Source organism: Musa acuminata, chromosome BXJ1-9 (genome assembly GCF_036884655.1).
Source record: "Musa acuminata AAA Group cultivar baxijiao chromosome BXJ1-9, Cavendish_Baxijiao_AAA, whole genome shotgun sequence".
NCBI lineage: Eukaryota > Viridiplantae > Streptophyta > Magnoliopsida > Zingiberales > Musaceae > Musa > Musa acuminata.
In genome coordinates, this window is record NC_088335.1 from 9014086 (window position 1) to 9040901 (window position 26816).

Below are 26816 nucleotides of genomic sequence, written 5' to 3' on the forward strand. Positions count from 1 at the left end.
CTCCTATTTATAGAGATCCCGTGTCAAAACCCTAATGGGTCCTTTCCCTAGTGGGTATTGGATCTGCATCCAATAAGACAAGGGCTCCGTCGGATATCTCATATCCGAACCTCTACTCATTGCAATGCCTACCATATGTGTGTGACCCTCTAGGCCCAATATCGAGCTGGCCGTGAGTCATACCTGTCAGAACTCCTTCTAACTAAGTGAATTATTATCTCTGTAATAATTCACTCGACTCATCGACTACGGAAGTACTAGGCCACTACGCCGTAGTCCCCAGACGATACAGGGGAATCCAATCCATTGGACCTGTCTGTCCTCAGTTACCATGTACCTATAGTCCCTCATCCATCTAATATCCCAGAGACCGTATATCGAGCATGGTGCTGTCAGACCCATACGGTTTCTACTTGAGTCTCGCTCTAATCGGATTCTCCCGGAGAACTCTTTCTCTCTCAACCCGAATGACCCTGGCCAGGGATTTGTCTGAGCAAGAACACATGGGATATTCCTCTCATGATACCGAGAGTGGATGATCCTCTATCGACACTCAATAGCCCTCGTAAGGTCGACTACCACTCCCAATGACCAGCTGTACTAGATCTGGGAACAGCCAAACCTATAAGTCTGGTATCAAAGAGTGGAGCACTCATACAGGACATCCTTGGTGTCTCAAGTCTAAGAACCAGATACACCACTAGGACTACGGAATCGTTGTCTGACAATAAGGCATCATCAACCATCCAGCATTCCGTAAGCGGATCAATCAGTGAACTCATTCTCCATTGAGCACCTGTACTGTATCCCTAGTGTCCCTACACGAGCAGCTATGAGACCAGCTGCATCCATCATATGGACGGGTATACAGCACACCAGTCTATCCGGTTATCACGATGTCCCTCTTGAGTAACCTATGACCGGGATTATTTAGGATATGTGTTTAAAGGTGAATCGATCTCATTATCGTGATCTCATCACGATCCGATTCCCATTGCACAAATCCAAGGACATCACTATACATATGCATTTATGCAATAGTTATAAAGTGATATACGCCAAAAATATAATAAGCAAAAAGATTCTGTATCAAGTCACACGTGCCATCACTCACGTGATTGGCTTGCTGGGCACTTATGACTAGCACATCTTAAGATCCATCTCGTCTCTCACCTCTCGCCAATCTCCTAGGTCTTGTCAGAAGCTATAATGAATTATAAATATGATAAGTACTACCGGTATCCAATACCTATGTATTATCATAAGAGTTTGACAAATGAAGACTGATCATGAATATATCTAAAGCTTCTCCAAGCTTTTGTTTTGCCCTCTCTGCAAGATACTCTTTGTAGTTTCTCTTCCAATGCTTATCTTTGCTGTAGTGGAAGCAGTGACCTTTATCCTTTGTCGGATGTTTCTTATCAACCTTTGTTTTACCCGGTCTGCCCTTGCCAAGCCCTTCTTAAGGGAATTTTTTGCCTTCTTTTTTTTTATAGTCTCACTAGTATAGAGAACTAGTTTCTCTTTCTTAATAGTACTCTTTGATTCTCTTAACACATTGAGGAGCTTAGGGAGAGTCGCCTCAAGCTTGTTTATATTAAAATTCGTTATGAACTGTGAAAAGAAATCTGGCAGGGACTGAAGCACAAGATCCACACATAAGTTATCCTTTAGGATCATTCTTAGACATGTAAGTTTCTCTATCTACTCAATTATCTTCAATACATGGTTCTGAACTAGTGTCCCCTCAATCATCCTAACGCGGAAGAGACTCCTGAATATCTCATATCGCTGAGTCATTCCCTGTTCCTCAAATAGTTTACGGATATGTAAGAGAATGGATCTGACATCCATCTTTTCATGTTATCTCTATAACTCAAGAGTAATGTAGCCCAACATGTAACACTAAGCAAGATTTGAGTCATCTATGTACTTCATATAGCGAGCGATCTCATCCTCGCTTGCCCCTTTCTCGGGCGTAGGTATCACTGTAAAAATGACGTGTGTGACTTTCTCCACCGTGAGAATAATTCTCAAGTTGTGGAGCTAATCCGTATAATTCAGACTAGTGAGACGGTTGATATCAAGTATGCCATATAAGAGATTTGAAAGCGATATTTTCTAAAAATAAAGATCCAGTAGAAATAAATAACATTCAGATTTTATTAAAAAATAAACAATCAAGATTTAGACTTATATCTTAATCTGCTCCTACTATTTTCTCACGAAATACATAATTCCCTTTGGTATGTGAATCAAAGTCTCCCGACGGATCTCTAGGATCAGAATCCAATCGACATATTAATGTAACCTCGAGGGACTCGACCAATCACAACTCCTTATGACTTGTCCTATTCAACCTCCGAACCATCATGGTCTCGAGGGACTCGACTAACCATGATGTTCGGTTAAGTCAACACCATCATTACAAAATGAGTCTGATTCGATGATATACCCTCGAGGGACTTGACGAAACATACTATGTCCTCAGATCATCGGCAACATCTCTATGTCGTAGGTAAGATAACAAATCGCGATATAGGTGAGCCTCGAGAGACTCGACCAACTCAACCTACATTGAGAATTGGTCCCTACCTATAATGATGGAAGGTCACGTTGGTCAATCTAATTGTCTCACGTTTACCGACTTAATATTATCGAGAGATGATTTTGATTTGGTCTTCTAATATGACATGTCACACACATACAAATTTAATATATATCTACATCGTATGCAAATATATATGCATATTTAGTAGGTGTATAAGTAATCACACATCATATGAGTAATCACACCAGATGATCATGGATCACAACCTAATGTGATCAGGCCTGAGCTAATGGGCCTAATCACTCATATCAAGATCTATGTGTGCAGTAGCGTATCTCCATATATTGTGATCGTCTATCTCGTCCTCGTCGATTTTATCGACATCTCAATATATATCCATGCGTCACGATCATCCGTCTCGATATTGTGGGTCTCGTTATCGCTTACACGCTTCCACTACGCCCGACAATAAACAAGAAATAAAATGGAGGCTCGTAAACCCTAATAATAATAATAATAATAATAATAATAATAATAATAATAATAATAATAATAAATTAAACTTATTTAATTAATTAATATTTTTTAAAATTTGGGACATGTAAGGAAATTTTTGAATTATAAGGAGTATTTTGATAATTTGGACAAAAAGGATAGAATTTGAATTTTTAAAAAATTTGAAGGGCAAATCTATCATTTATCCAAAAATCCCTAATCCCCTCCTTCCTGTTGCATTACGATTGTCGCCACCTTGCCGGTAGCGATCAAAGGTGTTCATCGTCGTACAAAAATTGATACATAAAAATCCATAAAACTTAAATCCACGTGTGAGATAGTTATGTTTTACCTAAGGAGATTGTATTTCTCTGAATCCCTACAAATCTGTAGGAGAGGATGAAGGGGGTCAAGCATCCTCCTCTCTAGCGGTGATCCATACAGTAGGGCTTTGACAATGCTCCTCAAATCGTTGCCCAAAACTCTACACCTGCTATCTAAGGAGGAGAAGAGAGAGAATAATATGAGGTGGCAACCAAGAAAACCTCTCGCTTATGGGCCTTTGGTTTTCTACTATTTATAGAGGTCTCCAGTAATTTAACCATAATGGATCCTACCCTATTGGGTACTGGATCTTCATTCAATTACCCAAGCCTATTAGATTAGTGTGTCTCTACCCAATAATCTCTTATTAGCTTTTATTGGATCTCATCCATGGGATCTAATAATTTAGGAGATTATTGGATTTCTAATAAAATAGGGCTCCAACGGATATCTCATATCTGAACCTCTATTCGTTGCAACACCTAACATATGCGTATGACCCTCTAGGCCCAATATCGAGTTGGTCGTGAGTTATATCTATCAGAACTCCTTCTAACTCAATGAATTATTATCTCTATAATAATTTACTCAACTCATCGACTACGGATGTACTAGGTCATTAAGGCGTAGTCCCCAGACAATATAAGGGAATCCAATCCATTGGATATGTCTGTCCTCAGTTACCATGTATCTATAGTCCCTCATCCATCTAATACCCCAAAGATTGTATATCACGCATAGTACTGTCAGGCCCATACAGTTTTTACTCGTCTCACTCTAATTGGATTCTTCTGGATAACTATTTCTCTCTCAATCTAAATGACCTTGGCTAGAGATTTTTCTGAGTAAGAACACATGGGATATTCCTCTCATGACACCGAGAGTGGATGATCCTCTATCAACACTCAATAGTCCTCGTAAGGTTAGCTATCACTCTTGATGACCGGTTGTGCTAAATCTGAAACTTTTAGGCCTATAAGTCTAATATTAAAGAGTGAAGTACTCATACATGACATCGTTGGTGTTTCAAGTCTAAGGACCAGATATACCACTAGGATGATAGAATCGCTGTTTGATAATAAGGTATCATTAACCATCCAATATTTCATGAGCGGATCAATCAGTGAACTCATTCTCCAATGAGCATTTGCATTGTATCCCTAGTGTTCTCACAAGAGCAGTTATGAGATCAATTGTCTCCATCATATGGACAGGTAACAACACACTAGTCTATCCGATTATCTCGATGTCCCTCTCCAATAACCTATGACTATGGTTATTTAGAGTTTGTGTTTAAAGGTGAATCGGTCTCATTATCGTGATCTCATCACGATCCAATTCCCATTGCATAGATCCATGAATATATATAAAGTAATAAAATATCAAATAATATAATAAACAAAAAGAATATATACTATGTCGCACGTGTAATCACTTACATAATTGGCTTGTAGGACACGTATGACCAGCACGGTTGTCTTGTGAGATCTAAGTTAACTTCCATCCACTTACGTGTATAAAGATTCAAATAAGAGAAACATAAGCTTATTTCTTATTCATTATGGTAAAGAAGGTAATCATAAACTTTCTTCTCTCCCTTCATGAGAAGGAAAGAAATCCTAAATCTTATTCTCTCTGTTTATGACAAAAGAAAGCTATTACAAACTTCCTTTCTCTCCTTTAAATAATAAATATACATCCTAAATAGGAAAATAAAAAAAAAAAACTCTCTCTTTTCTTAAATCACTCAAGCTCATATTTAGAAATATCAAATTACTAACTTAAGCATCGAAGTGATCGTGTCGAGAACCCTTCCCTGACCTTAATCTTCATGTAAGCACAATACTTCCACCTCGAGAGTGCAATACTTCTACCTCAAACATTCATGCATACATAGGTCTGGACCATGTCTGGTCGACTAAGACATCAACGATATTTTCTCCTAAAATAAATAATTTCACTTCAGGATGATACTATTCTTCAATTTGGTTTATTGATTTAGATAGAATTGAATTGATTTTAATTTAAAAAATATCAGTTCGATTGACTTCGTTGCCTTAAGCCCTTAATTACTTAAAACTAGCATGAAAGGTACATCATAAATTTGATTCGGTTCGATTCTAACATTAACGATTCAATTCAGATCAGTTTAACGCCCCTACTTATAGGAAATGTTTTGGTGCTCAATTGAGTGAATCTCTAGTAAGTGTTGTACCGTCGAGAAACTAAACATATACTAAGGAGACATCTATAAATGTTATAGTTAATGGAAATAAGATAATTAGTATTGAAAAGGTGAGAAACTAAAAACTATAATTTAAATGCTTTTAATTTTTATAAAAAAAAATGTTAATTTGCTATTCCTATAGCAAAACCGAAGTGTAGAATTAGTTTGAGTTGGATTCAACCTAAATCGATATTTTTAAATAAAATAATTAAAAATTCATATAGTAAATTATAACTTACGTTATTTGATGATCGATATAATAACTTGATGAACTTAAAATCCTGTGACTCGATGGGTTTAAATTCAAGTTAACATCAATAAACTATCATGTATTTGTAACTCAATTCATATTCAATTCTTTATTCTTAGTATTAGATCAGCTCTAATAGCATTTGTCACGTAACCTAATGGGATAATCGATCCACTAATTTGATTTGATGGATCTAAAATCACATGACTCAAAACACTTCAATTTAAGTTAATAATAATACATCCATTAAGTCTTATAAGCTAATTCAAATCTATATTCACTTTATTATGAGATTAAATTTAGTGTTACACAGACTATATCTAATATCTAATGTCCTTCGAAGATGCATAATTTTATGAGAATCAAAAATGCACCCAAATGCCTCCAAAACAACTCCACCTTTTCTTAATGAAAACAAAAAGGCTCGACAGATAATATAGATCATCATGATGGCAATAGATCTCAAAGAACTGACCCTTGTCAGGATGCCACCAGTAGTCCACTGTTTTCCTGTTTGGTTGTTTACTGTATGTATCTATGCATCTGTTTGTATTTTCTCTGATCTCATCCACTCATGAATTCCTCTTTCCTCCCAGTGGCCTTCCACTTAAGAGTTGAATGGTGTCTACTGGATAGATCACCACCATTGGGATTTTTCCAAGTTTCTTTTACTGTCCATGTTGGATTCCAAAGATCAAAACCCTGCTAATATAGTTTGCTTTTGTGATACTTTCGATAGGTCTTCGTGGTTTGTTTTATTTCTAGACCCATTTAATACGTATTTAACACTTTTGAAAAATACTAATATAAATTTTAAGTGCCATCTTGAAGAATAATAATATAAATTTGAAGAATAATAATATAAATTTTGAAGAATAATAATAATATGTATTTAACACTAACGTCCATTGTGGTAATTTGATTGGTGTAAAATATTCATCATATTATAAATAATACAATGGCAGCATCTAAATCTCCTGTTAACTATCTTTAATGGATCTGATACTGCAGCATATAATCATTAGTGATAGGGATAAATCCTAATACTCTTAATCTTTTCTCGACACATAAGTAACACCTAAATAAAGGTCTAGAATCACTTAGATCATCAATATGAGGTCACGTCGTCTGACTTTTCGAAATGAGCATGCAACAACCACTCCTCACTATCTTGCGATCAAAAAAATAAATCTAGCTTTACATTAATAGTTGGCGGTATGGTCGGTTTTACCAGCCTTCCCTTCTGAACGAATGACGAAGGGCTGCTCGACTCAAAGAAGTAAGGAAGTCCGATCGGAAGTATCATCCTGATAGTCCCTTGGGAGCACACACCAACAAGCCACCTACATTAAATGTTTCTGCCACATTATGTAAGGAGAGGCTTTGACAAAAGCTAATTCACTTTACCTAACACTTAGGTATAAAAGTCATGCCTTAGATCTGACAAACAGACCAAAAGAAACTTTTTACTCTCTTAAATCATTATTGTCTTTCTCTTCTTTTTACTTTCATAACTTAAACAATCGTAGGGTCTAGTTGAGACACCCCTGGCACAGATATATTATGCAAAATTATCGACACAGCCTAGAGGTCAGAAAACTACCCAAGACAGAAGATTATCCAAATCAAGATTTCTTTCTATCCATAATGCTTACTATTTATGTCAGAAAAATCATAAAAAAGAAACTATATTTTTGACTGAGAATCAATCGACATTGCAGTTGGATATAGAAGTGGCCTTCAAAGTTGTAAGCGTAGTATTACGTTTATATATATATATATATGCATAAACATATACATATACATATATATATATACATATACATATACATATATATATATATATACATATATATATATATATATATACATATATATAGTCTTATATTTCAGTAAAATAAGAGATTGCCACGTGCGGGATTGGAAAGATCACAAAAATCTAGTGTAGATTCCCAGGTTTCTTGCGGTTCACCCTCACATCCCACCAAGTTCAGCATGCTGCCTCCTCTCACCTCTTCTTCTCCTTATTCTTGACAGTAGGGAAGGGAAGGACCGAGAGATTCCAAGCAGGGAGGGACAGCAGGTGGAGGGGTAGAAGAGGAGGCGGAGGGCGAAGTAAGTTTCGGTCCTCTTCTGCAGTTAAATCACTCATGTTCTTTGAGTTTTAAGCCTGCAACATCTTTATGTATCATCATGTTCTTATTCCTTGACATATCTCCCAAGAATCTCAGTATGTATCCATGTCCTAAGTCACTTGTATTGAAACATTTGATGTTTGTAGGTTTCTGGTGTTTCTGATTTCGGTATGAAGCTTTCATTAGCAACAAGATTATGAGTACATGATGTTTATCTTCTGCATATAGCTTTTAGTCTTCTGGATAGACATTATGACATTGTACCTCATCTGTGGTTGAACCTTAGTGGTATAGTGATTGGCAAGTAGTATGATTTCATTCCTTCTCCACATTTTGTGGAAATTTTGGATCCTTGGATGTGCCAACTGCAGCTGCACAATGCTAGGAGAAATCAGTGGTTGGTAATGCCAGATCTTGTTTATGAAAGAAGATGAAGCCAAGAATTGAACCCTATATAATCCACCCGAGATCCCTCATCGACGGGAGCCTCGTAGACTGCTTATAGGATCATGACACGATGCGGATTACTAATATAGTAGTCAATATCCTGTGTAACCCTGTAAATGTTAATACTGTTGTTTCCTTCCATTAGTTCACAGGTGGAATCTGGTTGAACTTTTGGCTAAATGACTGATTGAATATGGAAAATACAAGATTTCCTGTTTGATTGCTTCAGTATTAATATTGGTAATAATAGATCTTAATGCCTTCGGTTGGTTACAATAATAGAGATCGGTCCAGCTTCCGAACATGGACTTGCAAGCTCTGCAGAAGAGCTTTCTCCTGGAGGGCAGGAAACATCAGAAAGGTTGGATATGCTTCTTCGACCGTTTGAAGGATCATCGTCTAGTGTCACTGGAATTTCACCTGAGTTTCTGCGGGTTCCGTCGTTATCTTGTTCTGAGTCTTCACCGTTATCCTTCCTGAAAGTGTTGGCACTATAATCTTTCTTGTTGTAGTATCTTACCCAAGATATGAGCCTTTGTGAAATGGACTTATCACGATCGATGTCTCTCATTTCATGCCAATTCTTGCAGACAAAGGATGCTAGAAATATCACCAGGGCACAAGTCGAAACGGCTCCACTTAGAAGAAATAACCCCCAGAAGCTGTTAAAGCCGAGGCTACCGGAGCCAACAATGTCACCCTGTTTTAGACAAGAATCGCGACCCCCGAACCACTTCTTCTCGATCTGTATCATGCTGTCACCCTCAGTTACATTTAGGATTCCCCTTGATATGTCAGGGACCACAGGAGAGCCTTTGGGGAATACCTGTGGAGGAATAGAAAGATCGATTAAATATGAAACTGTTTCCATCACAATTTAGGAACATCTTAAGAGTTAAAGACATACTCAGCAACACAGACCTTGATTTTTTAAATGATGTAACAGTAATTTTCAAAGGTCTACCTTTGAACTTGTGTTATCTTGTAGTTTTTGAGTCTCAAGTATAAGATTCCTACATATGAAGTTTTTGGCTGAGAAAAATATCAAAAATGCAGATTTAGAAGGTAGGAAAGATGAAGCTGCCTAAACTCCTAGTGGAAATTTACCATTGATATTTGCTTATGTTCTTTGAAACTTAAGAACACATCCTTAAACTTGCCATGGCAGCAGTAACAACAACAGGCCATGTCATCCAAAACAATAACAAAACTTACATCATGAAAATTAAACTAAAGTTCCTTAAAATTATAAGCAGTATTTTGATTTCCTTGATCTGTTACATCTGAAGCATCCTTTTTTGTTGCAGCAAGCAGTAGCTTACGAATTTGGCAATATGCAAGTTTATTGTGCTAGATGTAGATGTTGATATACTATTTTCCTTTAATATAAGGACTCTTAACAATTTCTGTCGATGCAATTAATTGCATGCAGATGGCTAGAAGAAGGTTGATGGAACTTACAAATCCAAATCCTGCAGTCTTGTAAATTGGTCCAACCATCGTGTAACCTTTACAGTACTTTGAAAGGAATTGCTTGATATATGGGATTTCATGGACAATGGCCGCAACACCACCACTGTGGCTTCCTTTCTTCAGGGCCTCAACATACTCATTTGAGTAAGAATAGCCCCTCATTCTTTTCTCATCGAAGTTGAGTTGCATCAATAGGCCTTTCACAAAGGAATTGACGGGATATCCTACATACTCCCCATTATTTTGAAGCTCATGTAGGTCAGTGACAGTTGGCTGAAGCTGTTGCACTGTAAGCATTGAGGTTAAACTAGCGGTATAACTGGATGTAAGAATTAGCACCACAAACACCCATATAATCACCACAATTCTAGACAGAAGATTCTCCAACTTCTCCCCTGCAGACATTTTTTGAAAAACCCTTTAGCAAAAATAGCATGGCTCACACTTGGAATTCTGTATGTAGGATGTCAATGTTCGGTACGCATGAAAGTGATAGTAACTAATAGCAAGCCTTATAATGTAGAAGACATTACTAGTTCTTGAGTCCTTAACTGGACTTTCTTCCTTGTAGGTGGCATATTTGAGGTAGATCATGTTTTTCTGACTGTTTTAAGGGAGAGCTTCCATCATTTCATTTCATTTTAAATTACTCTACAATTAAACATGTCATAAGTAGAGCAAATACTAGTGGATTAAAAGTGGTATATTCATAAGTAAACTTTGGCGATCTTAGTTACAATGTTACAGAAAAAGATAATCTAGATGTTTTTCAGAATTCTAAAAGCATATGTGCCAATATTTTGAATGGTTATCCAAAAGTTTACTGCATGCTCATTGTTCTTTCAGGTCAAAATATAAAGATAACTATTAACTTTCTGGTACTTTGTTTTGTTGCAAGTGTTTATTTAAATTTTCATGCTATCTTCTTTTTTCCTTGTTTCAATATAAGGCAATGAGTAGGTCAGGATGCAAGTCATTTCGTCTTCTGGATTATTCGGTCTATAAACATATCACTATGAGTTAACTGATTAACATATGATGCATGCTAGAAACCCATACAGGCATTTTTCTACTTAAAATGAGGAGAAAGTGTTTGAGGAATCAGTTACGAAACTGTGGGCAAAAACTAGCGTCGAGAAAGAGAAGTAGAAGATTGTCCCAAGCTGCTGGCTAACTGGACCCCTAAACTCCATGTTGATGCGATGTTCGAGCACCCACACAACAAATCCAGTGTAGAAGAAAGCAGCCAAGCTCCCCAACCACAAATCAAAGGTCAGTGGCTTCAAAAATATCCATGCATTCTTGTTGATGCTGTCCTTGACTGGTACTAGCATTGCAATGCCTGATTCAGTGTAAGGTAATGTAAAGTCCACATAGCGAGATCGGTTTTCTCTAATTGTTACATCCCCTACCACAGAGTCATATTTCTGCTGACAGAGATCAATTAGTATAAATCGTATGCTTGGAGATGATGAAATAATGCTGGAAATGGTAAACTAAAAACCATTTAAGCGACAAAAATACTCAAAAAGACATCATGATAGTATAAATACATCAAATTAAGCTTCAAACATTCTTAAGAAAGCCGTTTCATTATACAAGATCTCAGATTTGAAGTTAACCTGCAAACACTTCTAGACATGATGATGCAACAGGTTTAGCTTTTTCAAATGTAACGCAAGTTTGATACATTAAATATTTCCAGAAGAAGTTTGATCATGATCAATAATTTCTAGGTAGTTTTTATGATTTAGATAGGAATTGGTCTTTGACTCATATAGTCATCTAAGGTTATACTAGATAAACAGAAAAGATCACTTCATTATCTATCTTGTAGTTCAGTATCATAACTAGTACTTGCCTGGAAATAGACCTGATCCACAAGGTCATTGTATGTCCCTGCACACAGTCCTTTTTCATTCTCGAAAGGGATGTACTCATGTGGAAGAGCATAAGGCAATGTCTGCAATGCAGCTTCGAAGACATCAATGCAGAACCCACTTACAGTGATCACATTGGTGATGGGATTCCTTTCCACCTTCACAAATTCATCAGTTTCATCGAACAAAGGAACACCAATCCTTAACTTCTTCCCACTTAATGGCATCTCCCAACCCTTTGGAACAACAGTTGATTCTCCTGGCCAGATCACTGGATTCATATCAGTCATCAAGGCTGAATACTCTCTAGTTCTGTTCTTTTTAAGTTGTTTTATAATTCCATGCTGGGGTGTCCAGAACCCAATTTCTCTCCCTCCTTTACCAACCACATTGATAATCTGAAATGTGGAGGACTGCAACTGCCCATCTGCAAAAAGAAATTCCCCACTTATACCTCTGAATCTGCTTTCAGATATCAATTTTAGCAGTAGAGGACCAGCAATAGACACCCCCAACCTGTCTGATCCTGTTGAGTTACCGGTATTTGCTAGCTTCAGAAAGCTAGAATTTATGCCCTTAACATTTTCTGCTGCCATCGCCACAGTCCATACTGTATCATAAGCCCACAAGGCGAAGATCCCAGGTTCAGCAAGCTGATCATCAGGGTTCTCCTGCTGAAACCTCCTCCTCCATCTCCTGGCAAAATGATCGAGCTTTCTAGACTTGGGAACATATAGTCTTACACCAATTGTACCTTGCATTGATGCAATGATAGATGGGTCAAGTGACTCAACAAGACTTGTTAGTCCATCGGTCATGATCCATGCATATCCTTGGCTCATCAAACCGGCCTCATTGACCTTCCTGAAGAGGCGAGAACCCATGGGAACTGACATGTGCACGATGAAGACCCTGGTTTGCATGGTCATCAGTTTGTAGAGTTCTTCAATTATTTGGTCATCAGTTGCCACTAAGGAAATCACACTGCGGTAGGGGACACGGCAGTCAACCTGTTCAAGGGAATCGATGAGGTATGGTATGATGCCCCGACCATAGTCGGAGTCCTCATAGACAGGTACAACCTCCCTCCATCCATAAGCCCTGATAATGGAGGATATACTATCCACCTGAACAGCATCATCAAATGCTGCCCGTACAAAATACGGTGTTAGGGCGGATGAGAGGGAAGGACTTGTTGCCGTGAAGGAGATAATAGGGACATGAGATTTGTTGCCGACATAAGAGACCAGTGCTGCTTGTGAGGATTTTTGAGGGCCTATAATGACCTGCACCTCTATCTTCTCTATAAGATCCAAAGCTGTGTGCAAGCAAAGAAAATGTAGTTGTCAGTATAAAACACTGTAACACCAAATTTGTCGATCAACATTTAGATATCAGACAAGCATACAGTACTAATTTAATGTTAAAGGAAGATGCCAATATGTTTTGACGCTTGTGTTGAGGGGGCAGCAAATATTTGGAATGAAATCAGCATAGCAACTGATCTATTACCTACAAATTTTACTCAAATCTCCAACTGACATGGTGGCCGCTTATAGATCAGTTTTAGATTCATTCTCAACTTGTAAGGATTTCAAGAGAAGGGGTTGACAAACTATACATTGGATGTCGTAACCTACTTTCTTTATCTTTTCACATTCAACATAGAATTCTTTGATTGGCATTTTCTGTATCAGATAGAGACACAGATCCATTGATAATGTTTCCTGAGAAAAAAAAAAAAAAATCAGAGATCAAATTGTCTGGAGGTGGACTTCTGATGATTCTTTTTAAGCTAAAACATCTATATACCTTTCTGCACAGAAACTGACATATTATATCTGCTAGCATCTGGAAGGGTAAAAATACAACTAAGGTTTAAAATACCAGTATGGACACTGGTAGCCTGTCAAGGCTGCTATTTACTAGTTGTTACTGTACTGGTATGGTCTGATACAACAATATAAGATGGGAAGAATTATTACCATGGTACTGGTGTACCAATACCAGATTGGACTGGTACATACTAGGTGATGTGCTCACTATACCAAAAAACTCCAAACCATATCAAAGGTTCCTGTGAAGTTCAAATTCTTTGCTTGGTTGCTATAAAGAATGTTTACATGCAAAATTTATCAAGGTAGAAGGGCTATTAATGTTTAAAGATTGTCAGTTGACAACATCATTGCAGCGTAAATATGATTTATTCATGTGGTGTACTTTTGCCAAACTTGGGTAGAAAGTATAAAGTTGCAATTGTGAGTTTAATGATCATCCTCGTAATTTTTATGCGTTGTTTAGGAAATCAAGCTTAGTTGCTATCTAAAGAGAATTAGATTATTAGATCATGAAAGATTTGGCCTTCCTGTGGTACTGGTTTATCTGGCTGAAAAGGAGTGAAAGGACCTGTTTAGGAGTCTCAGAGGGTGAAGAGTTATCTTCTTATCTGAAATTATTCTTTAGTAGGTTTCCTTGTGGAAGGCACTTTCTCAGTTTTTTCTTCCTCAAGATAAAACAAAGAATGAAGCCAAAAGTTATGGTTAGGAAACCCTTTGGAACTATATTTTTCTTTAGTAAATTTCCACCTCATCTTTTTCTAGATAAGAAGGCAAGATTGGTAGAAAATGGGCTTTCTTCTTTTGTTAATTGTTCTTGAATTTTTCTTTCTGTTCTTATTGTCCTGAACTAGAAAAAAAAAATGGCGAATATAAGAAACAGACATGCTGACAGCTAACACCTTATTAGACAGAACAAATTCATGTCAGACTTGAAGTCTGGTGTGGAGCTTTTATCTCCATATGGCTTCAGATATTTGTAGTTCCTAATGACAAAAAGCAGATTGAATGCCATTTTCTTATTTCTTTTCATTTTTTTGTTTTTTTTTTTTTTTTTTTTCAGAAAGGTGGTCAAAAAGTAAAGATGTTCTTCTACTTCTGTAGTATGTTTGCTTATCAATACATTTCAACACTGCTACTTAAGCCTCAATTAGTCTATCACATGAAGTCCACAAACTTATGCTAACCGTCGAGATTGATGGATGCATGAATGTATCCATTTCCTTCACACTTAGACTTGGATTTTGTATGTTTCTAAGTTTGTGTTATCTTTCTGTTTCAGAAATAATTGCAAAGGCATAAAAATTCTGATACTAATCAGACAACAAAAGATAACTGGATAGCTACCTGCAGAAGCCGCCTGCACCACATCGTTACCCGAATCTTTGGTGTGGAGAACCAGTCTCGTGGTGTAGTTGCTGTTGATGGAGTAGAAGTCATCGATCGCCATCGATATGCTAGTTTGCCCCATTTTTCCGACCAAGGTGGTCAGGTCAAGGATTACTCCAACATGAAAGGGATTTTCCATAATGTTGCTGCCATTTCTCTGTGCTGCTGCAAAGAGAATGAACATGAACAGGAAGACAATGACACCAGTAGGTTTCTCCATTTTGAGCTACAGACTGTTTGCTCAATGATTGTGCCGATTTGCCTTTTATAAGATCTCTTAGGAAGCTAAAAGAAGTCAGATTATTGCAAGATAGTTTCCTTTGACAAAGTCAGTATGCCATTTATTATGATGAGATGAGAGTACAACAGTTCAGCATGAAGTCTTCTTCTGCATGCGATCTCTGCCGTGAGCAGCCTTTGCCAAGTCTTCCTCAAGACTTCTAACTCATCTCATTCCACAACACAAAGTAGCTTCTCATGTTGTACTTCTCTTCAAGGTCAAGATTCTTGTTTTGCACACAACTTCCATGGCTTCTCTCTAATGCACATAATAGCTGCTGGTAACTCATCTGAAGCTGCTAGTTCATTCACAAAGCCATGAAGTAGTTGTGATTCTTTAAGATGCTCAATGGTAGATACCTTGATTAAGTCAACCAGAATCTTTTTTCTAAGAGAATTATGCTGTGCTATACATATGAACTAAATAATACACTCATGCCTCATTACTACAGGTACAGGGAAGTGGGTGGAAAAATCTCAGCTCTAAACAAATAGGAGAGTAGAAAGATTCAAACAGATTGAAGGCATGGGAAGTTTCTCATCAGCATACTTCCAATCGAAAGGAAACAGAGCTTAGGGTACTGTTCATAAAAGAATAATTCCATATGCACATGTAGAGCACATCATTGCAATCTTGGAGGGCAAGAGATGGATTATAAGAGAAAACACAGAAGCTATAGCATCTTCCCTCAATGGCATTGACTTGCCATGGATTTCTGAGAAGCTGAAACAAGTCTAATCATAATAAGATGGCTTACTTTGTCAAACTCAGATTTAATCCAAGCACTATGATGAGCTCAGAGTATAATAGTTGCCTCGATGACTTTGATTAGTATGAAAGGAATTGATTTGGAAAATGATGTGCATCATCAACAAAATGCTACTAGGTGGACACCTCATCTCCATCAACTCTTTTGAGTTCAAGCTCCTGTTGTAGTTTGGTTCATCTTCTTGATTGAGCTATTATTTTGATTATGGCAAATACCAGATGACATTCATGACAAATCTTACTTGATAGAACACAACTCAGTAACAATCTTGCTGTATAGATTGCATCTTTGAAAACTAAACAGGCTTTCCTATGCTGTGAACTGACATTGTATTGTCTTCTCAAATCTGTGGAGAATAACTAAACCATTAATCTGACAAGTATGTTAAAAAGATCTAAGATGCCAAAGCCATATATATATATATATATATATATATATATATATATATATATAATCTTTTTTGCTCAATCATAGCTGCTTGCCTGCATGTGAAAGAAAAAAGCTATGCTGACTCAGAACAAAGAACTTAGCATGTATAATCCCGACAGGAGGAAGAAAGGTGAAATATATACAATCATGAAAATAGAACATTCCCTTGAGGGAAAATTAACTTGCCTATCCACCAGTTTTCAATAATCAGATGGTACAACACTTCAGTAGCAGCACCAATGTACATCCCCATGGGAATGAACTATGGCTTCTTTGTATCAGGAGGGACTTTTACTCCCATGAGTCCAAGCAGATTCGAAGTTGGACCTGGAAGGCCTTGTTGAGAAGAAAATGAATCAAGAAGACTTTTAACGAGGTTGACATCCACATCAACAGGGGTTAACTCCTCGTTCATATCATTTGCAGCATTGGATGTTGTAGCATTTGATGGTTCCTGGATAATGCCATATTGCAAATTAGTATAACAAAAATCAATTGAGAAAAACTCCAGGGAAACTTAACCTTCTAGTAAAAAGCCCATAAGCATTTGCTTAGTGCTCAAAAACTTGACCTAACTCAAAATATCAGAGTTAGCTTCCCCAGTAGTGCTCAAACTTATAGTTATTTCGACCGGTTCTCCCATATTATCAGCTACAGCTCATTTTTGCAAGAAATCATTGTTTTCCTCTCCAGAATTAGCTTTTGCATACTAATGTGTAAAGGTTTTTTAATCAATCCTCTGGTTGGTTGATATTTGATTGAGGAGTCACTTACTAATATTTATATTTTTAAAAGACAGATGTTTAGGTAGAATGCCGTAAGATTCAAAATTTCTAACCAAGGTTCTCGTTCTAATGTTTGATCATTACTTTAAATATTCAAAAACAAAGTTCAATTGTTTATTTGAGGCTCCTAGATAGTCCTATTGAAAAGCTTCCCCGTATATCTTCTCTCTCTCTTTTCTTGTATCTCATTCTATTTTGTATCTTCTTCTCTTTCATCTTACTTCATCATAATGGAATGCTTAGGAATTAGGAGCATTCTCCCATTATTCAAAACAATTTCATACATTGTTGTTTCAGATAATGAGGAAATATCATTGGAAGTTCCAACAACTGAGGATAACTATCAACACTGAATAAATGGACCTAGAGAATTTCAATAGAGTAAATAAAAATGGAGTAGATTATCATCGAAGAAAATTCACTTTTGCTCCTCAATAATCTGTAAAGAAATATTAAGGTTTGATGATTATTTCACACTCAAGTTCCAATAGATCTTTTGTCATTAATTTCAACATAATTTTAAATTTGAATATGTAAGTATCATTTGATTTTACCAATTGAGGATTGCCAGATGTTCAACCATATTAAAATCAATAAAATTTACTAATCCATCTCCAAGCAATGACAAGACCAAATACATTAATTAGGGCATTGCACAGGTTTCATGCTAGCAATATGTATGCCAAAGCTACAACATAAATACAAAAAGATGGCAACAACACTAAAAAAATACTGACAACGGAATACAGTAGATTCCAATTTTCAAATAATTCGTGCTAGCAATATGTATTTCAATTTTCAAATAATATCAATTAACGGAAGAAAGATAAAAAAGTATGCAATGAATACATGTCATTTAATTGAAAATTCAGCAGAAAAAGAAAAATAACTGAAAAAAAAATTAAGAAACAGAATCAAATATTACCTCAGTGACATTGTTGGACTGCTGGTGTGCACGAATGAAGCTTTTCTTCAGAATAGTTGCATTAAGTTCTTCGTTTAAAGTATCAGAATACAACTGCATGAAACCTTCCTCTGAGTTGTCGTCTTCCAGTTCTTCTGCAAGATCACCTTCATATTCAGAATCATCTGCAACAAACAAAGCTTAAATAAGAGTACTGCTCTTTTCAAAATAGCCACTGAAAATGAGTTGTGAGAATACATTACAAACTAAGAAAAGTGAACATGATAAGCAATTAATGTCTCAGAATAGGTAGCCTTAAACAATCACCTCGCCCATTCCCAAAATCACTGTCAGGGCTTCCACTAAAATGATACTGCCTTGTTTTTCTTATGTTTCTTCTTTTTATTTCTTTTGTTTTCTTTAACTTGACTACACAGCAACAAAAAATGAATAGAGATTGACACCTCCATATGCTAACAGTGCTAATCTTGAAAACCATGCTCTTTGATTCTACGCTAGAGCTTTTCCCAGAGAAGAATCAAAGGAGATGACAAACAAGGCATGAATTTTGATTTATTACAAATAATAGGTAAAAATACCAAATTCCATATCCGATGATGAGGTATGTCCTTCAAGATCCTCATCTGATCCAACTCCTTCACATGAGACCTCCCCTAACACTGATTCCATAGCTTTCATGAATTGATCAGCATCAAGTTCCACTGACTTTGAATTCCTGTTTTAGTCAACAAGTTAGATCAGATGGCAAGTCATTAACTAAAGACTCATCAGTAAGTGTTGGAAAACTGAAGTACCCAACAATATGTTCATAAATACCCAATTCCACAAAATAAAAATAAATAGACTTCAGATATCATTGCACATGGAATTTACCCTAAGGACAAGATTTGTGGGCATGTGTTTGTCCAATTTAGATTTTCAGGAACTTCAAAAAAGTCATGCCAACAATGCAGGGTAGACCAAGTTAAAACATGCACCATTAACCCTACAAGTATTGAAGTAGTTGTGTCAGTGACTAAAACCCCCAGTCATTCACATTCCAAAAAAGCAACCTTACCATGACAAAAAGGCTCCTCCTCATAAGAGTGGACAAAAATTGTACATCAAATACAAGAAATATCTATGATTAAATAGCCTTTAAGTTAATTTTGGTCATTTCTTGCTTCCTCTCTTTGATTTTTCTGCCCAGGTTTTACAACCATAAGCAACTGCCCAGACCAATGACTAATAACCTCATCCTTTCTTCTTCTCCTACCTATAAATGTGCCTAATCCCTTTCATCTTTTTATCACCATGGTACACTTCCAACAGAGTCAGTAGCACATCATTGCAAAAACCATCATCCCTTCTCCCTTCTGCTAATGTACCAAAACAAATTGTGCCCTCCAATGAAAGCATGATGATCTGGTTAAGATGGCCAAAGATTACTCTTCACCCAACAGCATCATTTAGCTTCTACTCAGTACAAAGACAACATATAATTTTTTTTCACTATATAGTTTAACTAAGATTCATTAAAGGAGAGCAAAGAATCAAACTTGACAAGCATATTTTGCAGAACAAGTGATAAAGTTCACGTGATAAAACTGGCTATCACAGACAAGAACCTGTTCTCAGGAACCTCTGCCCCTTCAAAACTCGAGAGCTTTTGGACAAATGCTTGCATAGTTTCTGTTATATCTTTAAGATTGAAATCATCAGGTAGTGAGCTAGAAGCCTTTCCAGTGCTCTTCTGCTGCTTCCTCTGCTTCCTTTCAGCTTCGTAGTCTTCCATTTCTTTCTGTCTCTCCATAATAGCAGTGTTCAACTCCTCTTCCCCATCATACATCCAGGAATCATCATCATTAGGAGGAAGCTCAATGCCCTTGAAGCCACGGACAGAATAGGACATGGAGAGTATTTCATCTATCCGTCGAACAGGAGCATTCAGAACCTCCCTACAAAATGTAAAGTTCCATTACAAAACTCAAACAAAACTAATGATTTTTGCAATACTATACAAATCAGATAATTTTCCATATAATAGCTTCACAAGAGGTCTGAGCCTATATAACTTGGATAAGAACATGACAATGCTAGTATAGCACCTGAATCTTCAAATGATCAAACTCAAGAACCACAAGAATGTAGCTTTACCTTGTTCGGGAATACAGAGAACTGTTCTTATAGTACTCTAATGCACTATCCATAATCCTCTGGTACTCCTTAGATCCAGGAAGAAGCCCAGTGACGCACCCACTACTTTCCAAACTCTGCTTGAAAGCTTCCCAAGTGCTACCCTTCCCTTCCTCCCCAGCTTGCCTCCTCTCCTGATACATCATTTCGAACCCACAAGCTATCTTCATGCCCAATTCCGCCTCCATAAAAGCAGCAGGCCCCTCCTCCCTAGACGGCATCAGGTAGCCCGTTGGCGCCTGAAACTTCTGCTGCACCAGCTGAGCGTACATGGCCCTCGACATCCGAACTGAGACCCTGACCATCTCGATATCCCCATCGCTGCCCCTCAAAAACCTCTCCATTCTGGCTGCGTGCTTCATGGTATCAACATCTCGGTCATAGAACCCCTCTACCGCCAGAGAGATCAAGAAAGGCTCCTCCTTCAGGACCTGCGCCACTGGCAGTGGAACTCTGACCCTGACTCTCTGCATATTGGCCATGGCCTTGTCAGGATACCCGGAAATCTTCCTTAAGATCGCAGCTTGGACCTTGTCGGAGGCTCTGGTATCGACCTCCTCGCTCCGAACCGATGCGAGGGCGTCTTCGAGGGAGGGGGTATCCGGGAAGACCCGTTTGGGAACGATGTGCAGCTGGCCGCCCCGGATAAACACTCGGTTGGCAGCAGTGTCGGGTTCGAGCCAGCGAGGTAGGGCGAAGGCGGCCTCGATGAGCAGGAAATCGCCATCGGAGTCCCAGGCGCGGGCGGTGATGGAGGGCACGGCGGAGGAAGCGGCGAAGAGGAGGGCAGCGACGAGCCACTCGTCGTCGAGGGCGTCGCCGAAGCGGAGTTTTCCGTGGAGGTGGGGGAGGGGGGGCGAGCGGCAGAGAGGGCAAGGGCCGTCGAGGGAGGAGGGGATGGAGATGGCGAAGGGCTCGTGCTGCCAGATGTAGTCGCGGCAAAGGGGGGAGAGGAGGGATACGAGGTGGAGGTGGAGGGAGCGGAGGACGGAGAGGGACTCGGAGGGGGGTAGGGCGGCGGGGAGGTCGGGGTAGACGGCGTAGAAGACGGTGTCTTCGGGGATCCGGTGTGCTCGATGAGGGAAGAGAGATGCAGCGGAGGCGGAGGCGGAGGACGAGGACGAGGAGGGCTTCGCCATGGAGCAGAGAAAAGCGAGAGGGAGGCGCGCGGTCTGCGAAGTCGGGAGACGAAACCCGATGCTTCGCGATGGTAAAAGGTTTAAGGAAGGTTGGGCTCATCGTCGACCCAAACCCAAGGATCTAATAGGCCTTTAATTGGGCCCCAATTTGGGCCTCCATAATTGATTGCATTGATGGAGGCTCTCTCGCTCGCGCGCATATATATATATATATATATATATATATATATATATATATATATATATATATATATATATATATATATATATATATATATATATATATATATAGAGGGCTATATGTATGTGTCAAATTTTGAGCAAAGATTTGATTAGTAAGGGAAATTTAATAGCATGAGATGAGTCAGTCTTCTGTTCTTTTCCTTAGATCATCTGACGAAGTTGAAGTAAAACTGATGTAGCTTTCCAAGTCATATGGCTCTTCCTGTGGACCCCCACAGACGTGGACTTGGTTAGCTTGACAGCCTAACTAAGCCGCCCGGAGAATATTTGGGGGAGTCCCTTTCATTTGCGTCAACGTTGATGCTTAGAAGAAGTCCGATGTGGAGTCTTTTTTGCTTAGGTTTCTTTCACCAACAATGGAAAGACCGAGTGAATTAAAGGGGGATGGAGAAGAATGATTGCGGTGTTATCCTCAAATTTGATCGACAAATCGAATGGATTTGAGATACGAGATTGGTTTATTGGGTCTTCTGCAAGCTTACGGTCAACTTCAGCTAATCCTTTCCGTCAAAGGCGAAAGGAGTTCGTGTGCATACGCATAGTTCGTGGAATCCAACCTTGGGGTACATCATGGATCAGTTCCAGCCACTGAAGGCATGACGAGAGAGAGAGAGAGAGAGAGTATGGGATTCTCTGCCTTCTCTTTAGCTTTCCAGCAGCCCTCATCATCCCCAGCTGGAATCATCTTGTTCCCACTGCTTTTTTGTTTTTGTTTTTTTCTTTTACTTTAACATTGCAAACAGATGATGATACAATATCACCTTCTTCATGATAATGATTATTTGATAAGTCAATGTAATGTGTTTGGGGTCTGAAGCTAATTTAATGTATTTTCTTATAGATTTTGATTTTTCGACGTACTAGGAGTTCAAGGTAAAAATATAGATCTAGCAACATAAGTTTTCTGCAAGTAGGATGTCAAAAGTCAGGAGAGTTCGATACATGATCCTATAAAATTATAACAAATGTGTATCAAACAAATATTAATTTGATACTTAACTTACTATAATCCAAAGATTTGAAAATTAAATATTGTAAATTAAAATAAGTGAATTTTTATTAAAAATTACTAATTTTGAGATTTGTTTTTAAAATTTCTTATAGAGCATTTCCCTCCCGCCATTATCACCTCTTTGCACTACATTTACCACAGTGGACCCCATTGATCTTGGAATCCGTAACTCTCTCCTCATTTGCCGCATCTAACCGATAACGTCCTTCACATTTACCTTCACCTCTATCGTTGGCTACTTATGTTGCGAGCAAAGACGAAGAGGGCGAAGCGTATAAGGGAGGGGAGTTAGGGTGATGGGGTCAACGACCACCTATGTCACATTCGAGAACAATAATGGAGTGGCACGATACGTCAGATTGGAGCCAACGATATTCAACAATACACACGATACTAGACGGAGAGATGACTAACAAGGGTAATGTCATCATTAAAAAAGACGAGGTGGGGGCAACTAAAAGTTAGGACGTTAACTAAGTGTAATCATCGATGTTTTTTTTTTCTCCTTTAACATAAATTAAATTATCATAAATAATATATTATTTTATTTAAATTGTTAACTTCCTTGTTTGTATAATATGGTTAAGAAAATAATATAATTTTTAGAAAGTAAATAGTTTAAATTTTATTTTGTATCTGAACTATAAGAAATAAATATTATAATTATATCATTTATATGTGAAAATAATATAAAAATAAAAATTTAATTATTATTTACCTTTTGAAAAGAGCTCATACTTTTCTCCCTTATTTCTCACCAAGTAATGGGAGGATTAGGTAGAGGATTCACAAGGAGAGGATCATGTATGAGATATACGATCCTCTATTCTTTTATTATCAGTTTTTATTCATATTTTTAAATCTTTAATATTAGAGTTATTATAATTTATATGATACATAATAATATTTTACTTTTATAATTAATAAATAATGATTATTGAATTATGATGCTAGAATGATTAATTAATTTAATGTTAATAATAGTTATAATTTATTTAATTAGACATATTTATGTTTTAAGGAATTATAAGTAAACTTCTATGATTTAATTAGTTTTAAATATAAATTAGTTATTTTATAAAGAAAAATAAATATGAGGTGAATTATTATATTATAATATTTTTAAGTACTTCTAAAATATTAAAATCTAATTTAATAAGAGAGATCAAATTTGGGTCTGACCTTAATTAAGTTTATTGACTAAACTAGCCTATGTGGTCAAGTATGACCCATGTCATATAGTCAAGCATAACCTAGCACTTGTGTTTAGGTATGATCAAACTCATATAATTAGATATAACCCAGCCCATGTGGTTAGTATAACCCAACCCATGTAGCCAGGTACAACTCAGCCCATGTGGTCAAACATGACCTAGCCCATATGACAGTATATAGTTTAGTTCATATGACCAACCCGACTCATGTGATCAAGTATAGTCTAAGCCATATTGTCAAGCATAACCCAGCCCATGTAACTATGTATCTTATAACTCATGTGATCAGATACTGTTCAACTCATGTAGCCAAGCACAACATAGCACATATAGTCAGGCATGCCCCAACCATGTGACTAGACATGACCCAACTGTGCGAGGAGGCATGACCTAGTTCAATAATAAAGCTCAACCTAGCCCACGAAGTTTTGTCTGTCCAACTATATAAATGACATTAGATATATTATTGTCCCTCTATCTAATCCATTGAACCTTAGTCCAACCTACTATTTGGGACAATAATATGTGGCACATGTGAACCATCCAAAGCTCGGGTGAGTTGGTTTGGTATAGGATAACGCTATGAAACAGTCTAATTTTCTCTTCATTTATTAGTTTAAACTCATTAGTTAACTAAATGTTCAATTGATTTAAGGTGGTTTAGGGTAATCTTAGACCAACTTGATATGTTCAAGCTCACTTAATAAAATTAAAATTAATCAAATCTAAATTAGATAAGTTTATGATGATTATAGATTAGTTGTATAAGGATCTAACGTCGATTCCATTATGTCCTAATTGAATTAAGTTTGGTTCAAATTAATTGAGCTATTTCAATTATGGTTCTAGTTAATTAAGTACTTCTAATATTATTATTTCATATTAAATTATTAATTATTAATATATATCGTGAATATTAATTTTTTTATATTTTTTTGGAGATTCTTAAGTAGTTGTTAATGTGTTTTTATTCTATATTTATTTTTAAAGGAATTTATGACTTTGTAATTGATGAGATGCATGCAGAAGACTTTTTCCATCATTAGTGATACTACTAATTATTCTTAAGTAGGTAAGAGATATACTTTATCTTATATTAGGAGAGTTCGATATATGTTCTTTTATCTTATATTAGGAGAGTACATTATCAAAGATATATGTGTTTATTATCTAATTGTTATGTATATAATCGAGATGTATTACATATGACTGATGTATGATTATATTTACTATATAAGAATTATGATTCTTTTTCTAATATTATTATTTCATATTAAATCATTAAATTATTAATTATTAATATATATCGTGAATATTAATTTTTTTATATTTTTTTTGGAGATTCTTAAGTAGTTGTTAATGTGTTTTTATTCTATATTTATTTTTAAAGGAATTTATCACTTTGTAATTGATCTAAGAGATGCATGCAGAAGACTTTTTCCATCATTAGTGATACTACTAAAAAAGATATGATTCTTTTCTTGGTTAAAAACATTTAATATTATATAATATAAATTTTAAAATAAAAATTTACTACAAATTATGAATAATAAGATGATTGTTTATATATATATATATATATATATATATTCTCTGTGAATAATAGATAGATAGGCAGAAATTTGGCTCCTTTGCTAACTGTTGCAGTAATGTTCATTGGATTTCACAAAATCCATCAAACACCATTTACTCCGACCACTTATTGATGAAAGCGAGAGAGTCGGTCAACGGTACGCCAAATTCTCTTTGTTGCTCCTAAGTCATTAATGGTGTTTGCTTGTTGGCCGTTGACATCAGGCAGAATCCTTCCTTCTGACAAGGGGCAAAAGTCAAAATTTTGGGTATTTTTCTCTGGAGTCTCATTTCCTCACTTGTTGAGATGGTCATCGTACCTCAAAAGTGTTTCTTTTCATGGGAGCCAAAAAAAAAATCATCTAAAGTGAGACTAAGCAAATAAACTTGAAAAAAAAATACTACTATCTTTTATTGGTTAAATATATTTTCTATCACTATTGAGATGGGTAAAAAATTATATAGTTATTATTATTGCTATTTTATATCTTCTCTATTATTTTTTATATCAATAGTAATCTTAACTGATAAAATGTAGGTGTCGACTTAACTGATTTTTATCATTTTATCATCTATCTAATCAAATGTATTAATAATAAAAAATCAATTGAGGAGGAGAAATATATGATTTTTGACACCAAGAATTATAAGACAGATCATTGAGAAGCTTTCTCATGGTTTGTTTTCTGACATCTTTATTTTAATTAAATCTGAATAATAGTTTTGGTTTACTATTAAGATTTATCTGAATGATAATTTTCTACATGCATGCCTTCTCTATGGACTTTGGTGCCATTTTGCCCGATTCTTCTAAGCTGCAATGTGATGCATTAGGTTCCTCTTGGATCCATTCGAACCGACTGTTCTATCTCTGATGTCTTCCTTTCATGCAGCAGCAAGAACACTGTGCATTGATGCTTGGCAAAGGAATACAGGCCATTTAATGATTGGATTATGGAGGATCGGTTGACCTTCATCTCCAAGGTCAATTCTGTCTCCTAATTTATATGCAAATTATCAGAAATCACCAGTATGGTGACCATGCTTTGATTTTTTTTTATTTGTCATGTGAATCATGTTTATTATAGATAAATATATATATATATATATCTATCTATTCCTTTGTTCTTGTTCTTGATTTATTAAAAAATTAATAGATAAATTAATATTGAAATTATTTACCGAGAGATTAAACTTATTCAGGCGTATGAACCCACATCATCATTAACCTAATTTACATTACTCGTCGGTTCAATAAATCATATGA

The 26816-nt window shown here is 36.6% G+C and overlaps 2 protein-coding genes and 1 long non-coding RNA gene across 3 annotated transcripts; 1 reads left to right on the forward strand and 2 right to left on the reverse strand.

Moving 5' to 3' along the window:
* Nucleotides 1–7772: 7772 nt before the first annotated feature.
* Nucleotides 7773–16431, forward strand: LOC135593046 (uncharacterized). Its single transcript, XR_010479372.1, has 5 exons — nt 7773–7962; nt 9862–10046; nt 10952–11174; nt 14900–15212; nt 15738–16431. It is a non-coding gene; the product is annotated as an uncharacterized LOC135593046 (long non-coding RNA).
* On the reverse strand, nt 8606–15226 carry LOC103998122 (glutamate receptor 2.1-like). Its single transcript, XM_065082849.1, has 5 exons — nt 14965–15226; nt 11764–13100; nt 11017–11329; nt 9891–10297; nt 8606–9255 (listed from the first exon to the last, which is right to left on the reverse strand). The coding sequence occupies exons 1-5, from the start codon at nt 15224–15226 to the stop codon at nt 8683–8685; spliced, it is 2892 nt and encodes a 963-aa protein (XP_064938921.1). The 3' UTR covers nt 8606–8682.
* Nucleotides 16432–16544: 113 nt separating the features above from the next.
* LOC103997865 (protein ecdysoneless homolog) lies at nt 16545–21573 on the reverse strand. The gene is made up of 5 exons (XM_009419192.3): nt 20331–21573; nt 19802–20131; nt 18773–18909; nt 18195–18358; nt 16545–16938 (listed from the first exon to the last, which is right to left on the reverse strand). The coding sequence occupies exons 1-5, from the start codon at nt 21506–21508 to the stop codon at nt 16747–16749; spliced, it is 2001 nt and encodes a 666-aa protein (XP_009417467.2). The 5' UTR covers nt 21509–21573; the 3' UTR covers nt 16545–16746.
* Nucleotides 21574–26816: the final 5243 nt, after the last annotated feature.

Coding starts and splice junctions, on each gene's coding strand:
- LOC103998122 (XM_065082849.1), bottom strand. CDS start 15,226: ATGGAGAAACCTACTGGTGTCATTGTCTTCCTGTTCATGTTCATTCTC. Junction 10,298..11,016: donor GACGCTAGTTTTTGCCCACA/GTTTCGTAACTG, acceptor AAATGTCTGCAG/GGGAGAAGTTGGAGAATCTT. Junction 9,256..9,890: donor AGACTGCAGGATTTGGATTT/GTAAGTTCCATC, acceptor ATTCCTCCACAG/GTATTCCCCAAAGGCTCTCC.
- LOC103997865 (XM_009419192.3), bottom strand. CDS start 21,508: ATGGCGAAGCCCTCCTCGTCCTCGTCCTCCGCCTCCGCCTCCGCTGCA. Junction 20,132..20,330: donor TCTCTGTATTCCCGAACAAG/GTAAAGCTACAT, acceptor TACATTTTGTAG/GGAGGTTCTGAATGCTCCTG. Junction 16,939..18,194: donor AGTCCAACAATGTCACTGAG/GTAATATTTGAT, acceptor GGCATTATCCAG/GAACCATCAAATGCTACAAC.